The sequence below is a fragment of the Lissotriton vulgaris genome, chromosome 11, assembly GCF_964263255.1.
Source record: "Lissotriton vulgaris chromosome 11, aLisVul1.2, whole genome shotgun sequence".
Lineage (NCBI taxonomy): Eukaryota > Metazoa > Chordata > Amphibia > Caudata > Salamandridae > Lissotriton > Lissotriton vulgaris.
Window position 1 is genome coordinate 944845380 of NC_141699.1, and position 27789 is coordinate 944873168.

General features: G+C 44.6%; 1 protein-coding gene across 1 annotated transcript in view; it reads left to right on the top strand.

The window, feature by feature from the left end:
- LOC147683725 (von Willebrand factor A domain-containing protein 5A-like) overlaps positions 1–27789 on the top strand; it is a 752535-nt gene that overhangs the window by 277169 nt on the left and 447577 nt on the right. Inside the window, exon 17 of the mRNA XM_086944099.1 lies at positions 7734–7769. Coding sequence (XP_086800225.1) covers positions 7734–7769 — 36 coding nt within the window. The remainder of the gene's footprint in view (positions 1–7733; positions 7770–27789) is intronic.

Consider the following 27789-nt stretch of genomic DNA (forward strand, 5'->3'; position numbering starts at 1 on the left):
ATCTTACCAAAAAAATCAGATGGAAACAGTAATGGGATCGTACAAAACAAATATAAAAATTTCGGGAATATTAACATTTTTAATACGTTAGTACGGCCATGTAGAGAAAGATGTTAATTATTTAATCTCTCCAGAGTTCTATTAGCTGACTTTAATATGGGATCTACATTGAGCTTTACTTTATCGTTTATTTTAGCAGATATTGTGATACCAAGGTAAGAAGCTTCAGCAGAAAAAGCCAAATCGCTCGGACGACCCTCTGCTGAGTGAATCAACTGTGTTTTCGAAAAATGTAATTTATATCCTGAGAACCCTCCGAACTCTTGAGCCAGTTCAATTATCTTGGGTAAAGCTTTTTTAATATCCGAGGTTACAATGGCGACATCGTCTGCATACGCAAACACCTTCTATTCAACCTGATGTATCTGACGGGGCTAATGCCTGCTTCTTTTTCTAGTCTATTCAAATAAGGCTCAATGTATAACGCAAATAACAAGGGGAAACAAGGACAACCTTGCCTCCTCCCCCTTGTTATTGGCAAAACATCAGAGACCTCACCAGCTATACAAGTTACAGCTTTAGGGCGGATATATAGTGCCCTTATTGCATTAGAATATTCTGTAGGAAATCACTTCCATACCAAAATAGACCACAGGAACCTCCAAGCAACCCTGTCGAATGCTTTTTCAGCATCCAACAGGGCTACCGCAACCGGAGATCCTGTGGCTTGGGCCCAGTCTAATAAAGAGATGATCCTCTTTACATGATCCGTTGTGTCCCTATTCTGGATAAACCCATGCTGTCTTTTTGAGACCAATGTTGACAGTCGTTCAATCTGTTAGCCAGGATTTTTGAGAAAATCTTGCTATCTGCTGTGATGAGATAAATTGGTCTGTATGACCCTAACTCAGTGCCCACCTTCCCTTTTTATAAAAAGAATAACTATAGTGGCCAAGGACCATGATTTGGGAGGATAGCCCAAAAAGGCCTGATGAAATACCTTAAGCAGCTCATGTTTTAACAAACTACGAAAGGTACGTAAAATCATTATTCAACAGAACCATCTTTAAACAGTTTTTTAAATGCTCGCCAAAAAACCCCCAAAAAACACGACCAAATCACCATCAAGTATAAGCATTATACAAAGGGCAAAATTATCAACATGAATTTTCAAAAAGAAAAAAAACACATAGCCCCTTCAGCAAAAAGTTTCAATAACCAAAAAAGAACAGAAGGGCAAAGTCACCATCTCTCTGATTCATAATGTCCTCAAATATTCTTTTGCCACTATTTCCGAAAAGAAAAACTTAGTTTGCCCCTTGAAAATAACTTTTAACTTGGCTGGGTTCTGTAAATACACCACTGCTCCTTTTTCCTGAAATCCTGCAATTAATTGGCGTAGATGCCATCGTTTGGAGACAATGGCCTGTCAAAAATCCGGCCGAACAAAAAAACTATAGCCCTTTGCAAGTCTCTTCTTCTGGCCTGGCAAGACCGAAGACTGCTTCACTTGCTAGAAAGTTATTGAATCTGACCAAAATTGCTCTAGGCTGTTCCACCTCTGATTGCTTAGCTTTTTTATTTGTAAAGGGAAAACGATGTGCCCGTTCAATTACTAATGGCCAGACCCAAGAGGTAAGTTCTGGAAATGCCTCTTGAAAAAGCTCGCACACAAAATTGCGTACGTCTGGTCCCCCCATATCTTCCGGAACCCCTAAAATTTGCAAATTATTCCTGTGTGACTGATTTTCTAACTCCGTAAGCTTAAAGCTGATATCATCACGTTGAGCTTTTATAGAGCTTAGCTCTAATTTTGAGCCGCAACCTCATCCTCCAGCACAGATATTCTAGCCTCTGCTTCGGTAACCCTTGATGAAATATCAGTACATATTTTTGCAACTCGCCTGACTGCATTCTGCACTTTTCGACACGTGGCTTGAGTGCAGGCAATCTCAGTTTTGTTTCAGCTCTGAGCCATCATTGTCTGATAGATCATGGCTAATGTCACCTCTTGGTCAGAGCAGGGTTCATCGGCTCGTTCTTCTTCCAAACAATCAGGTTGAGGTACAGCCTCAGGAGACGCGCCAGTGGGGGTCAAGCGATTTGTTCCAGGTGCCAATAGACCTTGTAGCTCTTTGTTTTTTAACGGTTGTCGCAGGTCCAGGAGAGAGCTCGCTTATTCTTGAGTCATCATCCAAACTACTATCGCCTGGATAATCTGCCCAGTCTTTATCAATACTTTCGTCCGATGAGTGGTCTGACATAGAAAAAAATGTATCAGCATTTTCTTGGAGACCAAGCGAGTCAAGGCACGGAGCTTCATCTAATGCAAATGATATGGTTTCTTTACCAGGCAAATTCAAGCCAGCAGAGCTCTCAGCAGCAGTTTGAGTCAGAGCGTACTACATATCCTACAATGCCACTGGACAGCCCTTTTTCAATGGACTTTTCAATAGGCATTTCAGAATCAAGTGAAAGTGTTCCTGTAGTTAAATTAGATAATGTTTCTGTTGGATGATTCTCCTCCAGAGCCCTCTGATTAAATAAACACCCCCTGTTTTCCATCACAGGTGTCTAAATGACCTCAATTAAGGAACTTTTGGAGCGCCTGTTTACGGTATTTTTTTATTAACTGCTTCTCAAACATCACTGGTAGAGTTTGAACTACATAGTTCACGTTGCGTGTTTTATTCAGTCGCTCCCCACCCCTTCTTATGGCTTGAAATGGGTTCTGACTGAGTTAGCGAATTATCAACACCGCCTGACTCCCCCGACTCACCCGCAGCTCCAGCTCCGGCATCATCAGAGCGCACAGCATCAGACTACACAAAAGTCTTTGTTTTAACACTCCTGGTGACCGGGGGCTTTAGGGGGGGTTTCGGCGGCATTCTCACCCCAACGCCAGCTGCTTCGCAAAAGCAAAGTCCAGAAGAGAGGGGAAGGAGACACCACGTCGGCACTCGGAGGAAGCCGAGGAACAGCAGCGGTGATACCATAAACTATCAGCACACAGAGACACCAAGGAAGCTCCAGGTTCTAGTATAAAATCCCAATTTTAGGTGTTTTTCAAATGCCGGGTCTCAGAATGCAGCGTCAGGATGCACAGTCATACAGTAATTTTTCGTTTTGTAAAAATCGCTGGGTGAGCATTACAACTGGCTCCTTTTCCGACCAGGAGCAGAGGAGTAGGCAGCTCACACGGCCGTTGCAGCGGCCGCCATCTTGGGTTACTCTTCAATCAGTAGGTTGAGGTCCATACATATTTAGGGTCTGTTTAGGGGGGATGAATTACTTTTCAAATGGGTTGTTCTTTCCCTCGCACTGGACCGGTTTGTGAGGAGGGGAGGGTGAGTGTTAGTGGTTCTGTGTGGTAGTGGAAGAACCCCGACCCCCCCCCCCCCCCCCCATTACCTCCCCTGGTAGCCCACACCTGTAACACCTCTGACCACAGTCCTGCAATTGGGCAGCATCTTTTGCCTCAGTTGTCCTCCTCTATCGGTGCCCGCTCCACCGCCCTTGCCCAGGCTGTAACATCTTTCTTCCAGTCAGATGTTTTGGGGCTTATTGTAGTCTGACAACAAAGGGCTATACACCTCTTGGCCAACACCAGCGCCAAATCTACAAATCTAGTGCCCACTTTCCTAGCCTTGGGAACAGGCTCAGTAGACCTCTGCTGTGAGGGGTATTGTGTGTGGCAATACTTCCTGGAAGATCTGTGATCCGGCGCCAATCTCCATTCACAACCAAACGGTCCCACACCAAATGCCCAAAATCCTGCGTCTGGTGTCGCGCACCTAGGGCATTGCTGGTTTTGTGGTTCCTAACATGATGTAGAGTCTGTGTGGGTTAAGGTCGGTCATGTGTAAGGGGTTAACCTGAGTGTATTTAAAATTGGAGTTCCTAGAAGTCTTCTTTGGGATACTCAGGACTTTGTTCCACTCTGCCTCCGTCACTTCTCTACCTATTAGGTCCCCCCATTTCTCTTCAACTAATTGTAAAAACCTTCAAACATCTTCATAAGGGCTCTGAATATTTTCAGAACTCAAACACTTGGGGCCTGATTAAGAGTATAGGTGTTATTTATTGCACATGGTAAATGTTACTATGGGGTACGCTTTATATTGAATGCGATAAATGCCACCTATTACCAGTTGTTGGGGAAATAACAGGCAAATTTGGGCATTTAACGCACCATAATCCACATGATACAGAAAAATACCATATGTTTTACCCCAATAAAATTTCAGAAGGTTGGACCTGCCTAAATTTAACTAAGATATAGGTATTCAACATATCTAATAATCATCTGATGTGGTAAATCCCTAACCACTCGTAATCCCAACCTGTGCGTAAACCGGGGTTTACACCCAGGGCGGGATAACCACTCTACTCGTAATCCGGGCCTTACCTGATGTTTGCAAACAAATGGCTGGATTTACAAAAATATATTTAAAGCGCGTATTTGAGTGAGAATCATGAGTCGCTGGGGAAACATAACTAAAATTATTACCTTGTGCCAGGGACATTGCAGCTATGGTTGTCGTATTATCCTGATGCATTTCAAATTGATAAAGCCATTTCCACTTTACTCCTAGCAACCTTGCCCGATGCACTGAGGCAAACACTGCTAGTTATCTCTCATTATGGCCACTGAAGTGTTCCCATCTGATGTGGCCACTATTACAAAACTAATAATATTAGTAGTTCGGTATGATTTTAATTGAACAGAAGTAGCTCTCATTACAGCAAAGGTTGAAAACCCCTTACAGCTTTCTTCCATTTCTTTAAGTAGGTATAGTCCTGTAGAGGAGTTTCTTGTAGGACTTCCTTTCAGTTTAAAGTGCAAAATGAATAGAGTACGTGTTGGTTGCTTCCATTTCCCTTCAGGTGTATAAACGGCATTCTGCTTGCTAATGTATTTTCTAATCTAGGGAGCTCTCCTCTGAGTAGACATGATCTTAGCCCTACCAAGGTCAAGTTCAGTTATTATATTTGGATGACCAGATAATTGTGATCTAGATCATGGTGGCTAACTGGGAACACATGCTTGACTTTTACCAGTCTTTCTCTTCTACCCAGACCAGTCATCCAGATGAACCACCTATAACTGCCGGTATCTCCCTCCATCTCTGCTGCATACGAGTCTTGAATGATAGTTATATTAGCGCCAGGACACCTTTTGGAAACCGTTGTGCTCTACAAATAGGATTATTAAAGTTGCTGCCTGAATTTCATAGACTAGTGAGCATACTTGAGTAAATAAATAACAGATGATTGAGCATTACTCACACAGAGTCTGCGCGCCTCTGTGATACAGTAATTACCCCTTTGGATGCGTGCTAAATTTTCCTGCAGTACGGGAAAATGTGCGCATGCTCAATTCAGACTGCTCCCGGCCGTCCGACGCACACCCCGCCTGTAGCGTCGGACTACCGTGAGCCGTCCGTCCCTTCCAAAGGGTTAATAGCCTGAATTCTCTTGCTTGCACCTACAACCTTGGCTCAACAGCAAGTGTTCTTAACTCCACAACCTGTGCCTCTCAAGTTATCTTCCTAGATTCTTTAAAGATTGGCCTAATTAAAATTAAAAAAGAAATCCATTAACTGAATTCTTTCAAATTACCAACCTGTGCGAGACTTGTTGTGGCTAGAAAAAGCAATAGGATTTTTAGTTGTAAACCAACTGAACAGCTTCACCTTCAAGTAGAACTATTCCACTACTCTGGGTTACTTCTGGGAATCTGCATTCAAATTGCATCCCTAAATGTCCTGAATTATATAAATTGCTTGTTGGACAAAGGTAACTCTTTCCCTACCCATCCCTTTGGACCTATGATCTGTCTTTGATGCAATTAACCACAACATACTAATTCACACATTGGAACTCTACAAGGGCTTCAAACACATTAGACTGAGATGGTTCCCTTATTTTCTATCTACGGGGCATCAGCAAGTGCCATGTGGTTTACTCCAAAGATAGTTTCTTACACATGCTCCTTTCAGCGTATATCTAGAGCCCTCAACTCTGAATCTAGAGTGTGCAGACATGTCCTTCCACTGATATGCAGATGCAAATTTCCCTGAAAACCTCTTACTACTGTGGACATTTCCACTCTATAAAACAGAGTTCATCCTCTTCTCTCCTTCACAATCAAGCAAATTAGATCCCAGGTTACTCAACCTCCCAGACCATGAAGGTTTATCACAATAAACTGACTGATGGTGAAATCTGTCTGATTCATCGTAGATGCCTCCCGGACACCTACACCATACATCAATAATGTAGTTCAATATGACAACTTCTTCCGTCATTCCCTCACAAAATAACATTTCTCATGTCTACAAAAGAATTGATAATAACATTCCATGTCCTGATGACTTACAGGACAACCAGGCTGGACCAAGGTTATAGACTTGGAGATTTGTCCTTGTGATGGTTTTTCCATTATGGATACTATTCATTTTGTGTTTTTTTGTAATTATTTTATCACAATAAGGAAAAAATTCATTCTTCCATTGATTAAAGATAAAGGCTTCAGGCAGGTCAAACGGGCTCTTTTGTACCTTCAGCTGTTGTCAAATATCTGGGAACTTTTTTACGTTTCTACCTTTTTGACCATAGCAATGCGTTTGGGCAAAAAACTTAATTGGAAGCAGTGTGCTTAGTGAGACCGTTTTTTCGATCTTTTTAATCTTTTGTTAAAGGTCTCTGACCCAAATTAATTGTGATGGAGTTTGTATATAAATTTTGAAATTGTTAATGTGAGGTTTGTAAATTGCATTTTTAATCAATGTATCATATTATGGGCCTGATTCTTGATGTTTGTATACTTTTATGGTTTTTGATATGAACCGAATAAAGTACTTTTGACTGACTGACTTTCGGATGCAATGTCAATAACTCGTCTAGCAGGTGCTCCTCAGCCATGTGGGGTACTGCCTATAGCCATTCTTATTTCTGCAGCTAAGAATTGTGACTGCATAGACTCTCATTGTCCAAGGTTTCATCAGCTTCCTTCAACTACAAGAGTCACATGCAAACAATGATGCTTTGCCTCTGAAACAGCCCACCTTTATTCTGTTCTGCTACCAATCCTCTGAGGCCTAAAAAATCCAAGGCTTAACTCCGCAGACTGAGACTACTAGGTTCTGAACTTATTTGCCTGGAATTGCTCTTCTCTTGGAGCAGCAGCTCCAACCTAGAACTCTCTTCCAGTTAACATTAAAAGACAACTGTCCATCACCGCTTTCAGGAAACTGCTGTAGGCACATCTTTTCCATCTATTATTGGGATAACCTGAGGCCCCCCTTCTTGTTACCACTCATACACATTTTTCATTCTGTTCTGCCTTTCATCACTGAATAATATGAAGAGAAAGGTAACCAAAACAAAGGTCATGCTCATCAGTAGATGGTCTGATGACATCTTTGATAATATTCAGGGCAAAACATACTACTTGTGTAGGGCTGTGATGTGTCTGTAATTATGATCAGGAACCTCAAATACCAGGTACAATATCGTAAGCCACACACAGTGATACATATTGTATTATGAGGACCATTTTTAGGGAACATATAGTGAACAAGACAACCAGAGCATCCGGGTAGAGCTAAAGTGTAAAATCATAACATCATTGCAGAGTAATAACTCCACTCACACTATAATATATGATCTATTAGCAATGAGAAGCTACAGAAGCCTCAAAACGAATTTGTTTTTTACTTCTATTTCAGCACCCAGGCCTATGCCCCGAAGAATGCCAATAGAAGGTAAGATTATCATGATTGATATTCAACTTGAAACATTTACTTTTGTATTTTTGACGATTACTGAAGTCATACTCCATCAGGTAGATGGTAAGAATTCATACAATATGATTATTAAGAATATTGATTTCATAGGGTGCTGCTAGGTTTCATCTGGGAACAAGTTAGATCTACTTCTAGGCAAGCAGCATTCAAAATAATGATGCAAGAGGGTCACTATGCGAATATGGTTTTGTTCCAGATACAAAACACTGCCAGAAATGTTCTCGAATATCAAGGTTGTTTAAAAGAATTACACATTGTGGACCTACTTATTACTTCTGAATAATCCGGTGAGCCACCAATTTTCCTTTAAAAAATTTGTGATGTTGGTGGGTTTCCTTTGGAGATGAGCATTTCGACTCGGTATTCTATGCCATGTGCTGAGCGAGTCTGTAAGTTATGAGAGTCTGGATTTCACAGTGTAATGGAGGTTTTGTTTTCTTGTCCAACCTTCTCTATCTCCAGAACAGTTTATTTGCACAGAATGTCTCTAGATCTAATAATAATAATACAGCTTATAAAGTGCCTGGTTACGCCATCTCGGCGTGTCCCCACGCTGGGTGAGCCACAGCAGCAGACAACAGACTAGAGAACTATGCCACAAACAGGTCTTCAATATCTTGCGGAATTTGGTTTCGGAACACTCCAACCTCAGAGATAGGTAGTGTGTTCCAATTGCGAGCAGCCAGACAGCGAAAAGAACGGCCACCCATTTTCGCCCTCTTTATTTTCGGAATAACCAGCTGCCCCATCCCGCTAGATCTGAGGCATCTCCTGGGCGAGTATTTGGTGACTAAATCTGTTCATTATACCGGGCCCTTGCCATACACTATCTGATGGCATATCACCAAAGTTTTAAACAGTACTCTTTTCTTGACCGGAAGCCAATGCAACATGTCAAGTGCTTTCTTTGGAGACGCTCTCCTTGGCTGCATGAGAGTCAACCTAGCTGCGGCATTCTGTAGAATTTGCAGTCTACCAGGCCCTTAGCCGAGGCCCCCAAATAGAGCACATTTGCGTAGTCCAGGTGAGACGTAATTAGAGTGTACCAACGTCCTCCAAGCCTCTAATGGGAGAAGATCCAGCGTCTTACGAAGTTTAGTTAAGATGCCAAACCCTTTCCCCACCACTCTCCGGATGTGACCCTCATACCACCGAGTGGGATCCACCCACACCCCCAGATTGTTTGCTTCCATACAGGGGGTGGGAGTAGGACCCAAACTCGGAGGCCACCAATCCGAGGTCCAGCTAGAGTTGTTAATCTCCTACCACAAGCACCTCCGTCTTGCTTCCATTCAATTTCAGGCAGTTATGATCCATCCAGGAGGAAAGCTCCTGCATACAGGCTCTGAAATTTGAAGCCTCCCCTCCAGGTGCCTGTGATAGGGAAATCAATAGCTGGGTATCATCAGCGTAGGAAACTACATCTACTCCAAAACCCTGGACAATCTCCGCCAATGGGGACATGTAAAGATTGAACAGGGAGGGGCTGAGGGCTGAGCCCTGCGGGACTCCCTTCTCCAAACGCATGTCCTCTGAGTAGTGTGCTCCCTGCCTAACCTGGGAACTCCACCCAATTAAAAAAGATTTTAACCATTTCAGGGCGGCCCGGAGACCCCGCCCTTGTTCAGGCACTGTAGCGAGGTGTAATGTGCCACAGTGTCGAACGCGGCACTGAGATCAAGCATGATCAGTGCCATGGTGTCCCTCGTCGGCCCCCTGCCTAAGGGTTTCCGTGGCCCGCAGCAACGCCGTCTCTGTAGAGTGGCCTGCCCAGAAACCTGACTGTGAGGAATTGAGGAGACAAGCAGCTTCTAAATGAGCCACCAATTGTCGATTAACCACCTTCTCCGCCACCTTAGCTAGATACGGTAGAAGGGAAAACGGCCGCAGATGTTCTAATATCTCCAAACTTGCGCCTGTTTTTTTCCTTATGGGGAGAACCACTGCTCGCTTCCAGCTGTCCGGGAGTGTGTGCTGGGTAAATGAGATGTTTAGTACATGCCTTATGTATGGGTGCAGAGCATCAAGGCTGGCCCCCATCACTTTAGGTGGCGCCGGGTCTCTAGGGGACCCGGATTTCAGGCTCAGACAGATACTCTTTAAAGTCTCAGGCTGGGGGACCACAGAGGTATTTAGTCTCTGCCCCAAATTACTATCCTGGCTCCCTTCCACAAAATGAGCCCCTTTCGCTGAGCTGTTTGAGAAGGATGAGTACATTTTTTCCACCTTCTCTGAAAAATACTCAGCTATGCGATTGCACTCGCCTATAGATGAACTCCTCATACCAGAGGCCAAAGTCGATATTTCTTTAAAAATTATATAGAGCTCTTTAGTAGAGTTCTCTGCCGCGCCAATCCTCTCATTATAGTGAGTGGCCTTAGCCCGTCTCAACCTCACTTGATAGCTCCTCTGCTCGAGCCTATATAGCTGTCAGTCCTGGGTTTTAAAACCTTTCCTCCACTGTCTCTCCAGGTTCTTGCACACTGCTTTAGCCTCCTGTAGGGCGGGCGTAAACCAGGGTGTGGTTTTGCGCCCTTTGCCCCCGCTCTATTTGGAAGCAGCGGCGCCACTTTATTAAGAGCCCGGCTGATACACCAAATTGCCACATGCTGTGTTAATTTCCGACCCTCCCGGCGGGCCCCCCTCAATCAGTTCTTTTGTAAAGACCTCCTGTTTAAAAAAAATTCCACCGCCTACACTGGTTACCTCTACAATTCACCTCCCGTTCGACCTTAACGGGTAGTGATATCCTAAAAGGAATGAAAAAGTGGTCAGACCATGGGATAGGGAGAGGAGTCGCCACCCATACTTCCTGCCAGCTAGCAAATACTGGATCAAGTAAATGACCCGGCTGATGAGTGGGATCACCGGACTTGAACTCCATATGTAGTGCCTGTAGGTCATGTCGCAGGTCAACTGCCTCCTTATTTAGCGAGTTCTCTAAATAGATATTAAAGTCCCCTAACACTAAAAATATGGTATGTCTAATAACAAAATGGGCAATGTTCTCCAGAAAACTAGGCCTGAAGAGAGTGGAATCCCCCAGCAGCCTGTATAATAAAATCCCCGCCAATGTACAGTTGGACGTGATCTTTAAAGTAAAAAGACCCGCCTCGCTGTCCAGAACCGAGATTGGCTCCATACTACACTCCAGGGGTGATCTAGCAATAATTGCAATCCCCCCTCCCCTGCCTGTCTCTCTATCATTTCTGGTGATGGCATATCCCGGCGGGAGTGCCGCTATTATATCCGGCTCGGAATAAACCCCCAGCCATGTTTCTGTAAGAAACCGGTCAAGATTAGCCTCTGCTAATAGTTCGAAAATCTCAGTCTTATGTTTCCCCATGTATCTACAATTGAGCAGCCCACTCAGAATACATCCTCTTTCCTCCTGTCGAGAGCATCCTATATTCCAGAAAAAAGAGCATTGGGGACTCTTGCTTGTATCACAGACATGCCATGACTGCAGGCCGGGTGCATCAGCGGACGCAGGCTCATTATTTCCTCCCTCCCATAGTGAATCTTCCCATTAAAATGGCCAGGGGTAGTGGCCCCGGCCCTTGAACGTCCGAGGACGCGTGCAGACGGGCTAACCTTTGGCTTACCTTCGGCGCGACCTCGGCGCGCCCGCAGTGCGAGTCCAGTGCACGTCCGTTTAAGCATTCCCCTTTTATCACTGCTGCCTGCTGAGGGTCGATCTTCTGGAGCGCTCAACGTCCCCCAGCCGGAAGTGCCTGTCTCAAGACCTTCCACACCCTCCGCGCAACGGTGCTCTCACCGCGTCTGACCAGGGTGGGAAGGAGAAAAATAGAGACCAGGCAGCCAAGTCCCCCACAGTAGCGGGCCCCCAATCAGGTACGTGCCTTAAGCAGTCCCACTTAAAAAGACACACAAGGTGCCCCGGTACCAAAGTGCATTTAAAAGTACGTGCCCCGACTAAAAAAAAAAAAAAAAAAAAATGTTTTTAAGTATCTGTGCCGAGTTTTACAGCAGCGCCACAATTTATACAGCAGAGAAGTGTAGAGCTCAGTAGTAAGCGGCCCTGCCACTGCCAACTCACCACTCTTAATACTCGAACAGTAACTTTAGTTCTAGATCTAAAATTTTTCCTTCTCAATCAGTAAGATATTTCTTATCTTTTTTTAAATCTTTTTGTGGATATTAGATTTTTAACTTGTCTTTTGAATGTGTAGCCAAGAGTTGGATGACTGTGTTTTGTGTATTGTGGAATATTGTTCACATTGGCTTTTTGTGAAAGCTTAATCGTTAATAAAGAAACTGACTGAATCATCTACTCTACAAAGACTGTTTACTAGTTCACTGGCGGGTGTAGTTCATATCTGATCGAGACTACTAGCCACAGATACCTTAACGATGAATTATCCCCAGACGTGAGACTGGATCCGGAAGACTTTTCTGCCAGAGCATCCCTGCGTGCCGAGGGGACGGCACCGCGTTTCCACGTCCGTGACGTCAGCGAGGATACATAAGTCCCACCTCGGCGTGCCTATGTCAGTTTTTTCTCTTTCCACGTGCAACGCAGATCCGGATTTCTGTCCTGGCCTGTTTTCAGGCCTAACATTCTCTTTTTACGCTTTGGCGTTTTTGGAACAGTGTGCGAATGCCTTCGGGCTTCTAGACTTGTACCTCCTGTGCACGTCCCATGTCTGCAATGGACCCTCACCCGATTTGCATGTGGTGCCTGGGTGAGCACCACGACTCGGAGAGTTGCGACGCCGGCCAACACCATAAGCTTAAGTCACGGCAGGAGCGCAGGATGAAGTTGCTGTTGGCGCGCTTGTCCAGGCCGGTGTCGTCCCAGCGTCCGTCCCCAACCTCGGAGGCAAGGACCCGCCGGTTTTCGTCAGCGGAACCGCCTTTTGCCATGTGGCTTCGGGCGTGGCTCACCGGCTGGTAGGTCTTTCAGTATGTGTTCAAGGCCTTGTTCTCCTTCAACGGTGGGTGCCGACTCCCCCCGGGACAGGTGCCCCCGCCTGTCGCCTCCCTACCTGCTGTTTTCTGATGCGGAAGCAACTAGGGCCCAAATGACAGCCTACTCTGCGACGCTTCATGCTTCGTTGGCCCTTCCTCCACGTCGTGTGACTTCTGTGGATCCCTCGCCTTGCGCTGGGACTTGCGCAGCACCGCCGGCAGCTCCGGAACCAAAGGTTATGGCTTCAGGTCGTAGGAGGGTGATGTCGTTGAGGTATAGTCCTCATGGGCATCCCTCATCGGCACCTAGCATCCATGCCTCTCCGCAAATCTCTACGGGGCTCCCTGTGGTATTGCAGGCGATCGCCGGGACTCCCGGCTTGTCCACGAGTCCCTCTTGTTTCTCTGAGCAGGCGGCTGCCTCACCAGAGGTTGAGCTGGCCCTGTTTCGGCTCTGGGGGTCTTCCTGCCCCTCTCCGGTGGAGTCACGGGTAGAGGCCATGGCCTGGGGCGCCTTCCTGAGTCCCTCTTGGTCCTCGGCGTGGGCGGCTGCCCCATCTGAGGTGGAGCCGGTGCCTGATTGGCGTCGGCCTTGGCCCATTCTCCTGGAGAGCACGTGGTGGCAGGAGTCGGCCTGGTGCCACATGGGCCCACTCCTGCACCGGTCAACGCTGATTTGGCGCCGATGGCGGACTCCACGGAGCCGCGCCGGGTTCTGGATTGGTCTCCTGAGGTTCCTTCTTCTCCGGAGGTCCGTCAGCTGCTGGTGTGTTCTTCTCCTGAGACAGGGAGCTGTGTAGTTGCCTTTTCCCCGGCATCTTCCAGGGAAGGCTCTTTGCCGTCCCCATGGCCTAAATCATCGAACCCCTCTTTCCGTGCCTCGCGGCCTGGCCTCTCCTCTGGCAACTCCGTCCTCGCCTGGGGCCCGCCAGGTCCCCCATTCCTCTGTGGATACTCCTATATGCCGGGGCTGGCCGCTTTCCCCTGGAGTTAGGGATGTGTGGCTCAGTCTGCACCGTCACCATGGAGGAATTACTTTCTCCTCTGCAGCGCCCTACTGAGGCCATTGTTGCTGTGTAGCATTTTAGAATACGAACAAAATTACCGATTCATGCCCTTATATAGGTACAATTCACATTGCCCTTATAAAGGCATAGAAATCATGCCCTTATATAGACGTAGAAATCATCCCCATGTTTAGACATAACCCATCCAGTCCAAATACAGGCATGGCTACTTCCACTTATATCAAAAAGCCACAATGATTTCTTGGAAAACTCCTTCAGCAGTTATGGACTTCCCCTTGCTTGATTATGGATTTGTCCTAGAAATCATGGTTTTCAAAGAACGACTCGTCCCTTGGGGTTCTTTGGTGATGTTAGTATGTCCAACTTTACGTCAAACCAGGCACCTTCAAGGTATAAATATGCCTACACTTGCCCTAGCAAACACACAGTGGTTCAGGAGCAGCTCGACTATCTACTTGCACAACGCAGCTCGCTACAGAAAGTGCCGAAGAGAGACAACTCTCCAGCTGACTCACTCAGAGAGAGGCTGCCTTTCTCTCGCTGAGAATCCAGCTCCAGTGTTTCCAAGCTCCACTTGCGGGGTGTTGGGAAAGCGAGTCCGAGACAAAGAGATACCAGACCTCCTTCATTCTAAAATCAAGGTACGGAGCTGAATAGACCATAAGAGAAATTGTGGTTGGATTCTTGGCAAAGAAGCAAACTAAACCTATGCTACACCATACCTACTTCTTCGATCGTACTAGACTTCGGTTGGGTACATTGGGGTAGGCGTATTTTAGAAGCACCAGTTGAGTACTTTTAGTCTGTTATTTATGTATGTATGTATCTATGGCTTATAAACCATACATTGCTTTTACAGTATTATTTTATAATGCTCTTCTTGTTGTACGCATTATACTTTGAAACCTGCATTAAGATTGTAGCAGTTCACTTTACTTGCATGAGAAAGAAGACTGTTCAATAACTCCTTTTATTGAAAACGCCTATCTATTTCTCAGCAACTCTGTGGAAACAAAGCGTGCACGATTGACTGAGTGAAATATCAATGTATTGTTTCCGCGGCTCTAGAGATACTACTTATTCTTGGGAAACAAAGTTGTCATGTTTATGCGGTTGTCAAAAACTAATAACTTTTTTGTGTATTCGAGAGTTTCTAGTTGCCTCTAAGCTAGGTGGCACTCACAATTAAGTCTAATATATTCGATATAGTCCTAGTCGACCTAAGTCCTATGTAAAATCTATAGGATATGTTATTCCAATGTGCAGAGCCTATTGGGAATATAGGAACTACACTACATGGCGCCCAACGTTTGGTAAGGCGCCAATTTAACGCTAGATACTAGAGTAACTGTGTCGTCCTTTTCTCAGAGACCCCTTTTTCCCGTAAAATACTCCAATAGACGTCTGGAGTGGGTAAAAGGATAAAATATCCGCCATAACTGAGTAGGAGGAAAATCCTATGTATTAGTTTTTGGTTTGTTTAACGTTGAAGGATACATTTTTCCAAAATATTGCGCACCTTATCTTTGTTTCCTTGAAACGTGCTCTGCAAACTTTCAGTCAACAAAATGTCCAATAGCGAAACCGAGAACGGTGGAGCTGCAGGCAATAATGCCGTAGCAGGCTTTAATTTAACAGGTTTTCAAGAGACTGACCCGTATGCCATAATCGCCCCGGAAAATTTAAGGAAAACCATCACTATGAAACTTAGATCAAATGGCCTATCATCGAGAGGTGGTAGGGTAATTTTTGTCAGAGGCACATGAATATCGGCATGGATTTTCTTCCCTGAAGCAAATCCAGTATCACATGTGTTTCACTTCTACAAAGAAGACACTCCAGCGGAATACACTCCTTTCGAGGATGTTGAAATTCCATTAACATACCAAGAGCACCAGCTCTGGTTTAAAGGCGACCTACAACATCAAAATCACGTTACCAGGCTCTGTCCACTAGGTAGACCAGGAGAAACATGGCCAGTACTAGCCAGCTATACACCACATCCTGCCATTGAAGAAATGTCAGGTGCAGAACTATTAGTTCAACTAATCAAAATCCATAGACAATTGGTACAATATGTCATGCAGACTGTAACAGTCCAACATCCTGTAAGGATTCCACAACAAACCCCTCACTAGGGGAACACAAATAAAATTACACCACAGACTATACAATCAGTCATTGGTAAATTACCCGCAATACGGGAACCAATTCCATTCTGGATAGCTCAAAAGATTACTCAAATAGAGGCAGTATTTCCTGATAGTACACCTCATGAGAAACACAGCATTCTAACAATGTTTACCTATGGGGATCGCACCACACTTGGAGGACTGCAACACTTGGGGTACAGTTTTTGCGGCAATCTACAATAAAACACATGGTGTTCCGTCAATGGCGGTAATACCAGATGTCCTGAAACAGCTTCAAAATGAATACGGGCAGAGCCTTCTTTAAATCTTGGTATGAAATTACTGGAAGATTTCAAACAGGTCTCCGCTATAATATTAGCTAATATTAAAGGTGAGGCAGCATCCGTGGCGATCCGCCAAAAATTAAGAGAACTTGATGTAACTGAGCAAACATATGAACTGGCCAGAATAATTGAAAAAACCTATGAAGAACTAGGTAGAGCTAGTTTGGGTCGGAAACCAGTTAAGCCCCAACTAACAGAGGGTCCTGAAAAGGTCTTCATTAAAAACACTTCGACTACTCCTAAAAAGAAATGGGAGAATGCTAAAGAAACTTCTAAAGAGAATGGTTCTCAATCCCGAGGTAGGTCTCCTCAGAAGGAACCCTCTGAAAAGAGTTATAACCTCAGGATCAGGGATATTTGAGAAACCCTGATCGATATCAAGATACTGATACATGTTACTCTCGTACCTTTCAGACTTCCTCACAGAAATCGGAAAGAAGAAGACAGTCACAACAGAAAGAACGCATGAAGTCCAAAGACTATCAACACGTTCCAAAAAATAAGAAAACCCAATTCACCAAAAAGAAGGTAGCAGGTCTAAAAATCAGACATGCCCAGGATCTTGAGGACACAACTCAAGAACGGGGAGTGGGCCCAGACAATGCTGGACAGCGCAGCAGAAGTCACCATAGCTCGCAAGCTCTTGAAGGATCATCTGGAGACAGTGGACTTGAATGAGAACATTCAAGTTGAATCTGCCGACACCGGGGTTAGCGTACCCCATAAGGTATATGAAATAACACTCCGGATTGAGGGGGACATAACTAGAAAAATAAGAGCACTCTTTTGGGAGAAGCTCTCCAACGGTTATGACATTCTTCTAGCTGAAAAAGACTGGCCACCTGAATTTGTCAGGGAATACCCACATGGCGATAACCTCATTATGCCAGCCTTCTCCAATCCTATTCCAATTCATTTAAAATAGACTTATGGCAGGAAATGGGCAATAGCCCAGGCTCCTGCATTATACAAAAATCATTTAGGATGGGATGAGGATTCTCCTCACCATAAAATCCAGTTAAAAAATCAACCAACTGCCCAGAGGCATTATCCAGTTAAGCAAGAAGCTAAAAAACAGGTCAGGGAGATCTTAGATCAACTTGAATACCAAGTGGTGATTGAAACGTGCACCTTGTCAATGAACAATCCTTTGTTTCCGGTCTCCAAACCAGACCACACATCGTCTAGTTTTGGACTTCAGACATCTAAACTCTTGTTGCAAATCCTTTGCAGTACAAAATGCACACAGTGCAGCACTAATGAATAACATTGTGTGTAAAAAATATAAAACCACATTAGATATTTCTTATGGTTTCTTCTGTCAAAACATTGCACCTGAAAGCAGGTACTGGACTGCTTTCTCAATCATGGGGACATAGCGTCACTTCTGTTGTCTCCCCCAGGGATTCAAGAATAGTCCAGGGTTATTTTCAGCCGGAGTAACAGAGTTACTACAAATGTGTGATGAGGCTTTCTTATGTCGATGACATCTATCTAACAGACGATGACTTGGATAGGCACTTGAACAGAGTGAACACCATTATACTGGGCTTCGCTTCTGAAGGGTAAAAATTAAACTTTAAAAAAAATCAAGAATTGCCCACCTCAACGTCCTGTTTCTAGGATACGAGTTATCAAGTGAAGGCAAAAGCCTGGCAGCAAACTTTCTAGAGAAATGTGCACTGCTCCAACCTCCAAAAACGCTGAAAAACTTAGTCAATTCTAGGTTTCCTGAATTTCGGAAAAACATGCATTCTAAATTACACAGAAAGGGTTAAACCTCTCTACGAATTAATCAAACCTGATTTTAAACAAACTAATTGGACTCAAAAACACACAGAAATTTTGCGTTCAGTGCAAACAGACATGTTAGCAACAAAACATTTACAAACATGCTTAAATATGCGCAACTTAGTGATCTGAATCATTCCAGGAAGATGCGGATTCAATTACTTTACCTTTAATGAAGGAGAAAAAGTACCCATAGCTTATAAATCACACTTGTACACACAAGCTGGAATGAAATTCACTTCAACAGAAAAAATTCTGACAGCGGTTCAAACTGCAGTAGCAAAAGCGAGCATTCCAAATGCAAAAGCTTTACATCTGAGATGGATACAATGGGTGAATTCTCTTGCTGCAACAGACGTTGAATACGTTTTTGACCACTACTTAGAAATGCAACAATTTCTCCAGTACGAACAAGAATGCCCTCTGCCCACTGAGATTCTGCCTCTAGAACAGTACAAATGTACAATCTATACAGACGGATCAGCACAGACTGCAATTAGGGGTAAACAAGCTTATAGTGCTGTGTGCGCGATTGTTAAAGGTCGCTGGCGCAATGGTAAATTCCGACCTATGGTCACAAAAACGCAATCTCTAGGAGATTGTACAGCTCAGCGAGCTGAACTACAAGCTTTCCAAAAGCGCTTGAAAATACCGATCGCGAATTCCCCACACAATCCTAGTGTGCGATTCGTATTATTGCGTTCAATCTTGCAATGAATATTTGCAGAACTGGGTTCAAAACGGTTTCAAAGATGCAAAAGGTGGCACAATCAAGCATAAGTTGCTTTGGGAACAAGTAGTTCAATTACGGAAAGAACTACAAAAGACTCACGCGATTTATACACTGAGTCATCAGCGTGATGGCGTTCACGTTGCAGGGAATTCATTGGCTGATGAAGCCGCAAAGGCAGCTGTGCAAACGGCTTCCGTAGCTGCATTCACTCGTTCAAAAACGTAAATAGACAGCGAAATAATGCAGGCTGTCATCGCTTCCATCAAAGACAGCGGTAAAACATTACCAAAAGGCTTTCCACTCAAATACTCTTATATAACTGATGTGAATAAGGTTCCTTTTTCTCGAATCACTGGAGTGGGGGATAGGGTAATTCCAAACATGGAACATAAATTATGACTAATTTTACAGGCACATGAAGGGCTCGCTTCTGCACACGCAGGCTTTTTTCGCCACAGTGTCATTATTAAAACAGAGATACTGGTGGCCACGCAATAGGAAACAGACTAGAAACTATGTTTTGGAATGTGAAATCTGCCAAAAGATGAAAGTATCTACAGTGAAATGTCCTGCACAGACGCCCCTGCTAATTTTAGATAAACCATTAACTTGTGTTTACCTGGACCTCTGAGGTTCCTTACAGAGGGATGGTAACTATAAATATATCGTGGTCGCAGTGGATTCCTGCTCAAAATTCATTTGGATGTGGCCTCCGCATTCGGCTGACGCTCAAACTCTTATAAAAGATTTGCGAGTCGTTATTGGCACCTATGCAATCGGCACGCTACATTCTGACCAGGGTCCTGCGTTTAGGTCTAGAGCTTACAAGGAGGCCATGTCCAATTTGTGCTTTCAATTGCGGTATTCGAGTACATTCCATCCTGAGGTAATTTCAGTTGTGGAGAGAAAAAACTGGGACATAAAGCAATCTATAACAGCTAGGGTATTAGGCTCAGGTGACGGGTGGGTCAAACATCTAATAAGTGTCCAACATAGTTTAAGCAATCTGCCAAGAAATTCTCTGGGTGGAATCACTCCATATAAAATCCTTTTTGGTACTAGAATGCTTATCGAGGCCGTTGATTGTCACACTTCAGTGGTAGAACAAAAACCCTTTGATATCAAAGAACGTTTGGCTGTTTTGCATGACTTAAATGAAACAAGGAGTAGTCTAAGCAACACATTGCAGAAGCCAACGACCACTGAAGGAGAACCACCCGTCCCAGCAAGGCCTGTCTGGATTACAAAGATTTGGGATCTAGTCAGAGAAAAGATCGCGGATAAGAAGGAATTTGGGCCTTCTTATAGAAAACCAGTACCCGTGCTAGCAATCCCCGGATAAAGTTGCTGGAAGAAAGAACAGGTTTGTATCCATCGACCTGGTAAAACCACATGTGGCCAATAATAAGTAGTAGGCCAAGTGGACTCCAAAGATGTAGCAGAAGACCAAATCCAAGAGGTTCAAACTGTGAGACTCATCACCTTTGAAGAATCTGCAGTGCGAAAAGGACTCTACAACAAAGCCATGGAACTTGTGCCTCTTGAGACCCAAAAAACAGTTCATCAAGAAACTCCTGTCTACAATGATAGAGCCTCTGACTATACCAACATGACAAGAGATCAAGCAGCTCCAGTGATTTCCAGTAATCCTGATGCAATACCAACAATTGACAGAACTGCCTCTGGTTATTTCATCAACTTTGATACGTTTTCTGAGGATCCCAGTGAGCCCAAAACCACGCCAGTAAATAAAACTTTTAAACAACAAATAACAGAACTGTTCCATCAACTAAAAAAGACTTCTCGTTTCACCATGGGTTGAACTTTGGATTGGGCTAGGTGTGTTTTTTTTCTCCTGCTTTGGCTAATCCTTGTATTAAGTTTGGGAATGCTAATAAATGGAAAATATAGTAAAATGGACACAGCAAGTAAGAACGTCAATTTACTCCTCAAGCCACACAAATCATCTCATCGTGAGACTTCACATCAGTGAACAATACAGCTGTTCCTATACCTGGTGGTATAGCATGGGACAGAACTGATTACAACATTTTTGGCGCTGCAGAGGTGTTGAAGATTCCACATCAATTCAAGGTTTCCTTGAGTGATTTTGTTTTACCCAGCACATTTTCTGATGATTGGGACTTTGAGACTATTAATAATATGATATCAGACTTAGAAATGTCTGCAAAATTTACAAAACATGAGTACTTAGAAGGTTCATCAGATTATGAACAAATTTACTGTTATAATCATTTCATTCATTTCATTAGTCTTTATTTCGATTTAGAAATCATAAAAGACAACATAATATAAAAGACTAAACATTACACAATTGAACCTATACATTAGCATTTCATTCAGCAGATTATCATAATACCACAAAGCAGTGCAAGGTTAGGACCAATTATCAACCGACCAATTACTAATTAAAACAATAAATTAAGTAAGTTAATTGGTGAATTTCATATGTTTTTACATTGATTTAGAATATGTACAGTTCATTACCCAAATGTAAAAAGTTTAAGTTTTAAAATCAAACAAAGTTTTCTGGAATTTGCACATACAACTTATATCTATAAATATATATTTAGGTGGCATGATCACATTTGATTACTTTAAAATATCAGACAATTTATCGATGTAAACACAATTTACGTGCTCAAATTATCCACATCCAGTGGAGAAACTTTGCAGCAGCTATAACCACAGGTTGGGAGTTGTTAGAACAAAGAATCCTTAAGGACTCACAACCTGTTTTAAGACCTAGCCGCAAACAGATAGGTTTTAACCAAGTTTGCCTAGGAACTTTATATTCGGGCAGATGATAAGTATATGACCCATGCTTTCTCGTTGAGTGGGACAGAAAGGACAACTAGTGTTACATCCACCGTTCCATTTAGCCGTGAAGGTTTTAATAGGTAGTGTGCCAACCCTAAACTGGTGGTATTTCATCCGATCCACTGGGACAGTAATCCAGTCCCAATAACCCTCAAGGGCAGGAAAATGTTTTAATTCCAAAAACTCCATGGTTGGAGGCGGACTGGAACAGCGGCCAAAACGCTTTGATAGGACCATGTTCCAGTTTAGTTCTCTAAAGATTTTCCTTGGAGGGAATGAATTAGCTGTCTCGTCTTCCCACAAAAACGATAAACCCGTAGCAGAATGTTACCGTTACCTCCCTCATCCATGGGAATTTGAGCCCTATCAGCATCTCTAACTTCGAGGAATGCCCAAACATACTGGGAGAGTTCCGGAGTGACCCACAATCTCCTCCAGTATGCAACAGGTCGATATCGGGCCATATCCTCCAAGCGTTGGCATCCCAGGTCATAAAGGAGGGGAGTCAAGGGGGTGGACACAGGAAGACCTGTAATACCACGCAGAAATTTATTCTGGGCACCAGTCAAACGGGTAAGATTGCTAAAACACCATAATTCTGGGTAAGATTGCTAAAACACCATAATTCTGCCCCGTAAAGAACAGCTGCGCCTATCTTAGTATCGTACATTTTAAGAACTGGGGTGATTGGCTTAGTGTGGGATAGGAAGAACTCTTTGGTTAGTGCCCCTGCTAGTTGGGCATGTTCGTGACCAGCTGGTTAGTGTGGTGTTTCCAGTCTAATGTGGATGCTAGGGTAATCCCCAGATAAGAAACAACCTGGGTCTGATCTAATTACATCCCATTCATAGCGACCTTTCCTCCTAACATGCTTGGTCTTGTGAAGGACCATGAACTTGTTCTTGCTTACATTTATAGCAAGTCCATGGTCTTTGCAGACTACCTCAAAAACATCTATGGCCTTTTGCAGGCCTTGTTGTGTCTTGGAGATTAATAAGGTATCATCTGCAAACATCTACAGGGGGATCAACTTACCATCCAACTTCGGGGCATCAGTATGTTTCTGCTCATAGTAGTTGATCACCCTGTTGATGTATAATGAGAAGAGGGTCGGTGCCAGCACGCACCCTTGGCATACACCCCTAGCAATTGGGAACTTATCATTTACACTCCCCTGCTGGTTCCATCGAAATTTAGCGAAATTGTCCTCATGGAGTTTAATTAAAAAGGACAAAATATCCAACGGCATGCCCTGATCAGCAAAGGCAGCCCACATTTTAGCTCGTGGCACCAAGTCTAATGCAGATTTAAGATCGACAAAAGCCGCAAAGAGTGTACCCCCCCTCCCAACACTACCACCGGCCAATAAATTAAAACTAATCTAAACACTTGATCAATCGTGCTAGTATGACTACGGAACCCTGCCTGGAGAGGTGACAGCACTTCTTCCTCCTCAATCCACCCTTGGATTCTCTGTAGTACAAGCCTAGCTACCACCTTTTGGATACAGTTGATTAAACTGATAGGCCTGTAATTTCCTGGGTCTAAGCGCTCCCCTTTCTTAAAGATCGGAATGATCTCGGCGCCCTTCCAGGTGTCAGGTACGGGTGAGCCTGTGGCAATGCCATTTATAAGAGATTGGATATATGATGCCCAGACCTCTTTGTCGTGCATAAATAAATCAGCAGGGACTAAGTCCAAGCCCGGGGCTCTACCCTTGGGAATGGTATTCAGTATCTTACTGACCTCTGTTCTTTCAAATCGCAATGGGATAATATCCCAATTGGAAGTGATGGGATCCACGCTCGCGTCACCTGCCAATTCTGGTGGTGCAAACTGGGACGCGTAGTGAGAGACCCAGAGGTTGGGTGGAACGTAATTTGTGGGTTCTCCCCGGTTAATCCCCCTGCCCCATTTGACCATATCCCAAAAGGAGCACATGGATCTTTCATTACTAGCGCACAACAACTCCCTCCAGTAGTCCTCATCCCATGCCCGTTTCGCATCATGTTGGGCTTTTTTGTAGAGGGCGCTGGCATTCTTTATTAAATCTCTATCTTTTGATTTAACAGCATCTGCTAATACTTTGTATGCAGCCCTACAGGACTTCCCGTACCATTGATATTCCTTTTTTACTGGCCTATTCGGTTTATCTGACACCTTTTTTTATAAAAAAAAAAAACACCTCAATTGGCTAAAAAGTTTGTTATGAATCAGATTGACATTGGTTAGAACTTCCTCCTTTGTGGTAAGTTTTTAAAGTTCCATTGTGGCCTGGACAGTCAATTCCCTCATCGTGTCTAACTTATCCTCTTTTAGTAAACTGTTAGCCCATCGGATTCATCTGGTATCATTGGAGAGGACAATGTCCACACAATCAGGAGGACCCTCTTGATGATGGGAGTTAAATAGCTGACATAATAAAATTAAAGGATCATGATCACTCTCGACCCTTTCCACTATCATCATATCCTTAAGATTGGGCCAGTTCTCTTTATTAGTAAGGATATAATCAATACGGCTTACATGAGCCATTACTGAAAGTAAATGCGCCATGTTTGTCAGAGGCCATTCTTTCATTTGTTGCACGTAGCCCATGTCCAACACATAGAACTTTGAGCTGAAGTGCAGCTTCTGTCCTTTTTTTATTTAGCGCTACTGTCAACTGAGGGATATTACATATGAAATCTTCTTCCAGAGTAAGATCTAGATCATTGCTATCCAAAGGTTCAAAACAACAATTTAGATCCCCTGCTACTATGACATTGCCTTTATTACTATAAGATTCTAGGAGGGCATCTAGTTGTTCAATGGTATCAGAGGATTTGCCCCCGGGCAATCCCCTTGAGTAAATATTAAAAATGTACAGATCTTTACAATCTGGGCATTTAATTTGAATTAATAAACTATCTTTACTATTTGAATCCAATTGAAGGATTGTGTATCTACTATCCTGTTTAACCCAAGTAAGTAATCCCCCCTTTGGTCTCCCTCTCAGACTCGGGGTCGCTGGTAAATAGAAATTAAGATATCCAGATTTAAACTCTGGAGCAACCAGCCATGTTTCCTGGAGTAGGATAAGATCTTTACCGTCTAGAAAGGGCAACCCGATTTATCGGAATTGCATTTTAGGCTGTGTCGCTGGAACCAAGCAAAGACCGCTCCCAAGCAGTCTCTAATCCGAGGACCGTCGAAATCCTTGACCTTATCAAATGTAAAGAGCAACTGGGTGTTATCAGCATACGTTATGATCTGGGCACCGAAAGATTCCGCAACCGCCGCCAGAGGGGCCATATAGATGTTAAATAGAGTAGGGCTTAAGATGGAACCCTGCGGCACCCCCACCTCCAGCGGCGGCATTTCCGTGGAAAATGGAGGTGCCCAGACCATTTGCCGACGGCCGGTCAGAAATGACTTGAACCAATTCAACACCGTCCCCCGAAAACCGATCTCCTGGAGTCTTAAAATGAGACCTTCATGGGGGACGGTGTTGAAAGCCGCTGACAAATCCAGCATAACCAAAATGGCCTTCACTCCAGTATCCAAAACCTCCCTGATGGCATCGGTGATGGCATCGGTGACCTCGAGGAGCGGTCTCTGTACTAAGATTCGTGCGAAAGCCCGATTGAGAGTCATGAAGAATGTTATTACTCTCAAAGTTGGAAATGGAGCCGTGCACGTGCTTCTCGGTCACCTTAGCCAGAGCAGGGAGGAGAGAGATGGGCCTGTAGTTAGCATGGATAAGAGGATCAAGGTTAGTCTTCTTGATCAGTGGAAGAATCAATGCATGCTTCCACGCTTGAGGGACAACACCCGTGCTCAGCGAAGCATTAAGCAGAGGATTAAGCAACGCATTTAAAGCCGGCGCTACTTTCCCCAAACATTTCGCCGGGCAAGGGTCAAGCGGAGAGCTGGACTTGAGCCGAGACAGAAGGTCAAGAGAGACCGCGGGAGACATCACCGGAAATTCCGAAAGGAGTGGGCCTTCCTCAGTTGTAGATGTAGACAAGCTAGATGTAAAGCCAGGCACTGGCATAGGGCATAAATGACGAAAGGAGTCGTGAATAGCTTTGATTTTGTTCACGAAGAAGTCCGCTAACTGGCTAATCCAGACTTCAGTGTGCACATGGGAGGGAGCACCGAGGGGGGGGGGGGGGGGGGGAGTAAACTCCTTAACTATCCTGAATATCTCTTTGCTGGTGCTCTCGGAGTCATCAATTCTACGCTCAAGGTAGACTTTTTTCCCCGCTAGGGTGTGCCTGTGATATAGCTTAGTGGCTTCCCTATAACTAGTCTTACGACCAGGGTCATACAGGCGTCTCCAGGCCCTTTCGGCTTTCTTACATTCCTGCCGCATCGCACCCAAGGATGAAGTAAACCAAGGGGCCGAAGCGCGCTTATCGGCAGACTTAGCCGGCTTCCCTGGGGCTAACTCCTCAAAACTAGCAGTCATCCACTTATGCACCGACTCAAGGTTTTCCTCCAGACTGCCAGAAAATAAGCAGGGATGGCGACAAAGCGCATCTGACACCATTTCGGCGGAAACCTGGTGAAAAGGCCGGGTAATTCCTCTCTGGTCTTTCAGTGCTCTCGGAGCCGTCACAGAGATGAGAGGTATGGAAAACTTTATTAAAAAATGATCAGACCACGAAACTGGAAGTGGCATGGATGCACTACTCGTTTTCGTGGAGAAAACTTGATCAATGCTGTGGCCCTTGTTATGAGTTGGCCCCATAATATATGGAGCCAGCCCTAAAGGCGAGGTAATGTCCCGCAACTTAAGAACATCAGGGTCGGTGTTGTTATCCATATGGATGTTCAGATCGCCCAATACAATACAGTGATCTGATTTAAGACAGAGCACAGAGAGTGCCGCCTGCAATTCATCAAAGAAGGGGCCCAAAGGTCCAGGTGCTCTGTAGAGTAAAATCCCGACGACCATTTGATGAGGTGACAGGGCAAGAGTGAAACCAAGGACCTCACAGTTAGCGATATTGTCAATCGGGAAAGTAGTACAGGACAGGAACTTATTAACAACCAAGGCGACCCCTCCTCCTCTACCTATCAATCTATCCTTCCTAAATATGATATGGTGGGGAGGGATAGCGTTGGCTAGATCGGGACCTGAGCCTTCTCCAAGCCATGTCTCAGTAAGAAACAGACACAGTGGTTTAGACTCAGTCAGTAGGTTCCAAATATCGAGGGAGTGTCTGCCAAGAGATCTCGTGTTGAGGAGAAGGCACTCATTTAGAGCATGTGCAACGGCCGGCCGGATAATGCCGTTGCTCGAAAGACGCCAGCCACAACCCACGCAACCTCTCTTAAGAGCACGCCCTCCCTGAACTATATGATAACAAAATGAGGGGTCCCCAAGCAGAGCTAGGAGCTCAGAAGAAGAGTAGGAAAGCATTCCAACAGAAAGGCAGCACCTACCTGGGAAATACTAAAATGAGCCAGAGTCAGAGTCCGCCCCATACGCCTCCGACGCTGACAAGCGCAGACGGGCAGGACTCTGGCACAACTCAGGCGCACCGAAGGCGCTCCCGCTGCGAGTCACCGCTGCACACTGTGAAGAGCGTTTTAAGTAGGCGGCTCCGAATGCCCCCGAGCGCTAGACCGCTCAAAGATGGCCGCCAAAGTCCCTCCTGACCCAAGATGGTAGAGGTAGCACCCAAGCCTCCCCGGGAACCGGACCCGCAAAGCAGCGGTGGAGAAACAGATGAATTATGGTGCAAGTGAGGGCCAAAACACAGCGCCAGGTAAGGTCAGGGGAAATTAAATAAAAACATAAGCAAATACAAAACAGGTTATTTAAAATATTCCAAGTAGCGCTCTAAGTGCGCGAAAACGCGGTCAGACGCGCTATGCAGCTCCCAAACCGATGGTACAGTGGTACAAACTGTAAAAACGCACTAAGCGGTACACTTCTATGTCGGGTTATTAATTTACATGGAGCCTGCGACGGTTCTTCGTCCAACTTATCCTGCCATCTGCAAGGTTCTCTGGCAGCAGTGATAGATCCAATTTTTAGGCAGCTTTCCAATGGGAGCAACATAATGTTGAACAATCACAGCTGTTTTGGAATGATGCCAGGTATAGCCTGTCTCGTAACTGTCAGCCAGGGTCACTTGTTGTATGCAAGTATTGTTTCCAAACGCTAAGACAGACTGGGAGTCA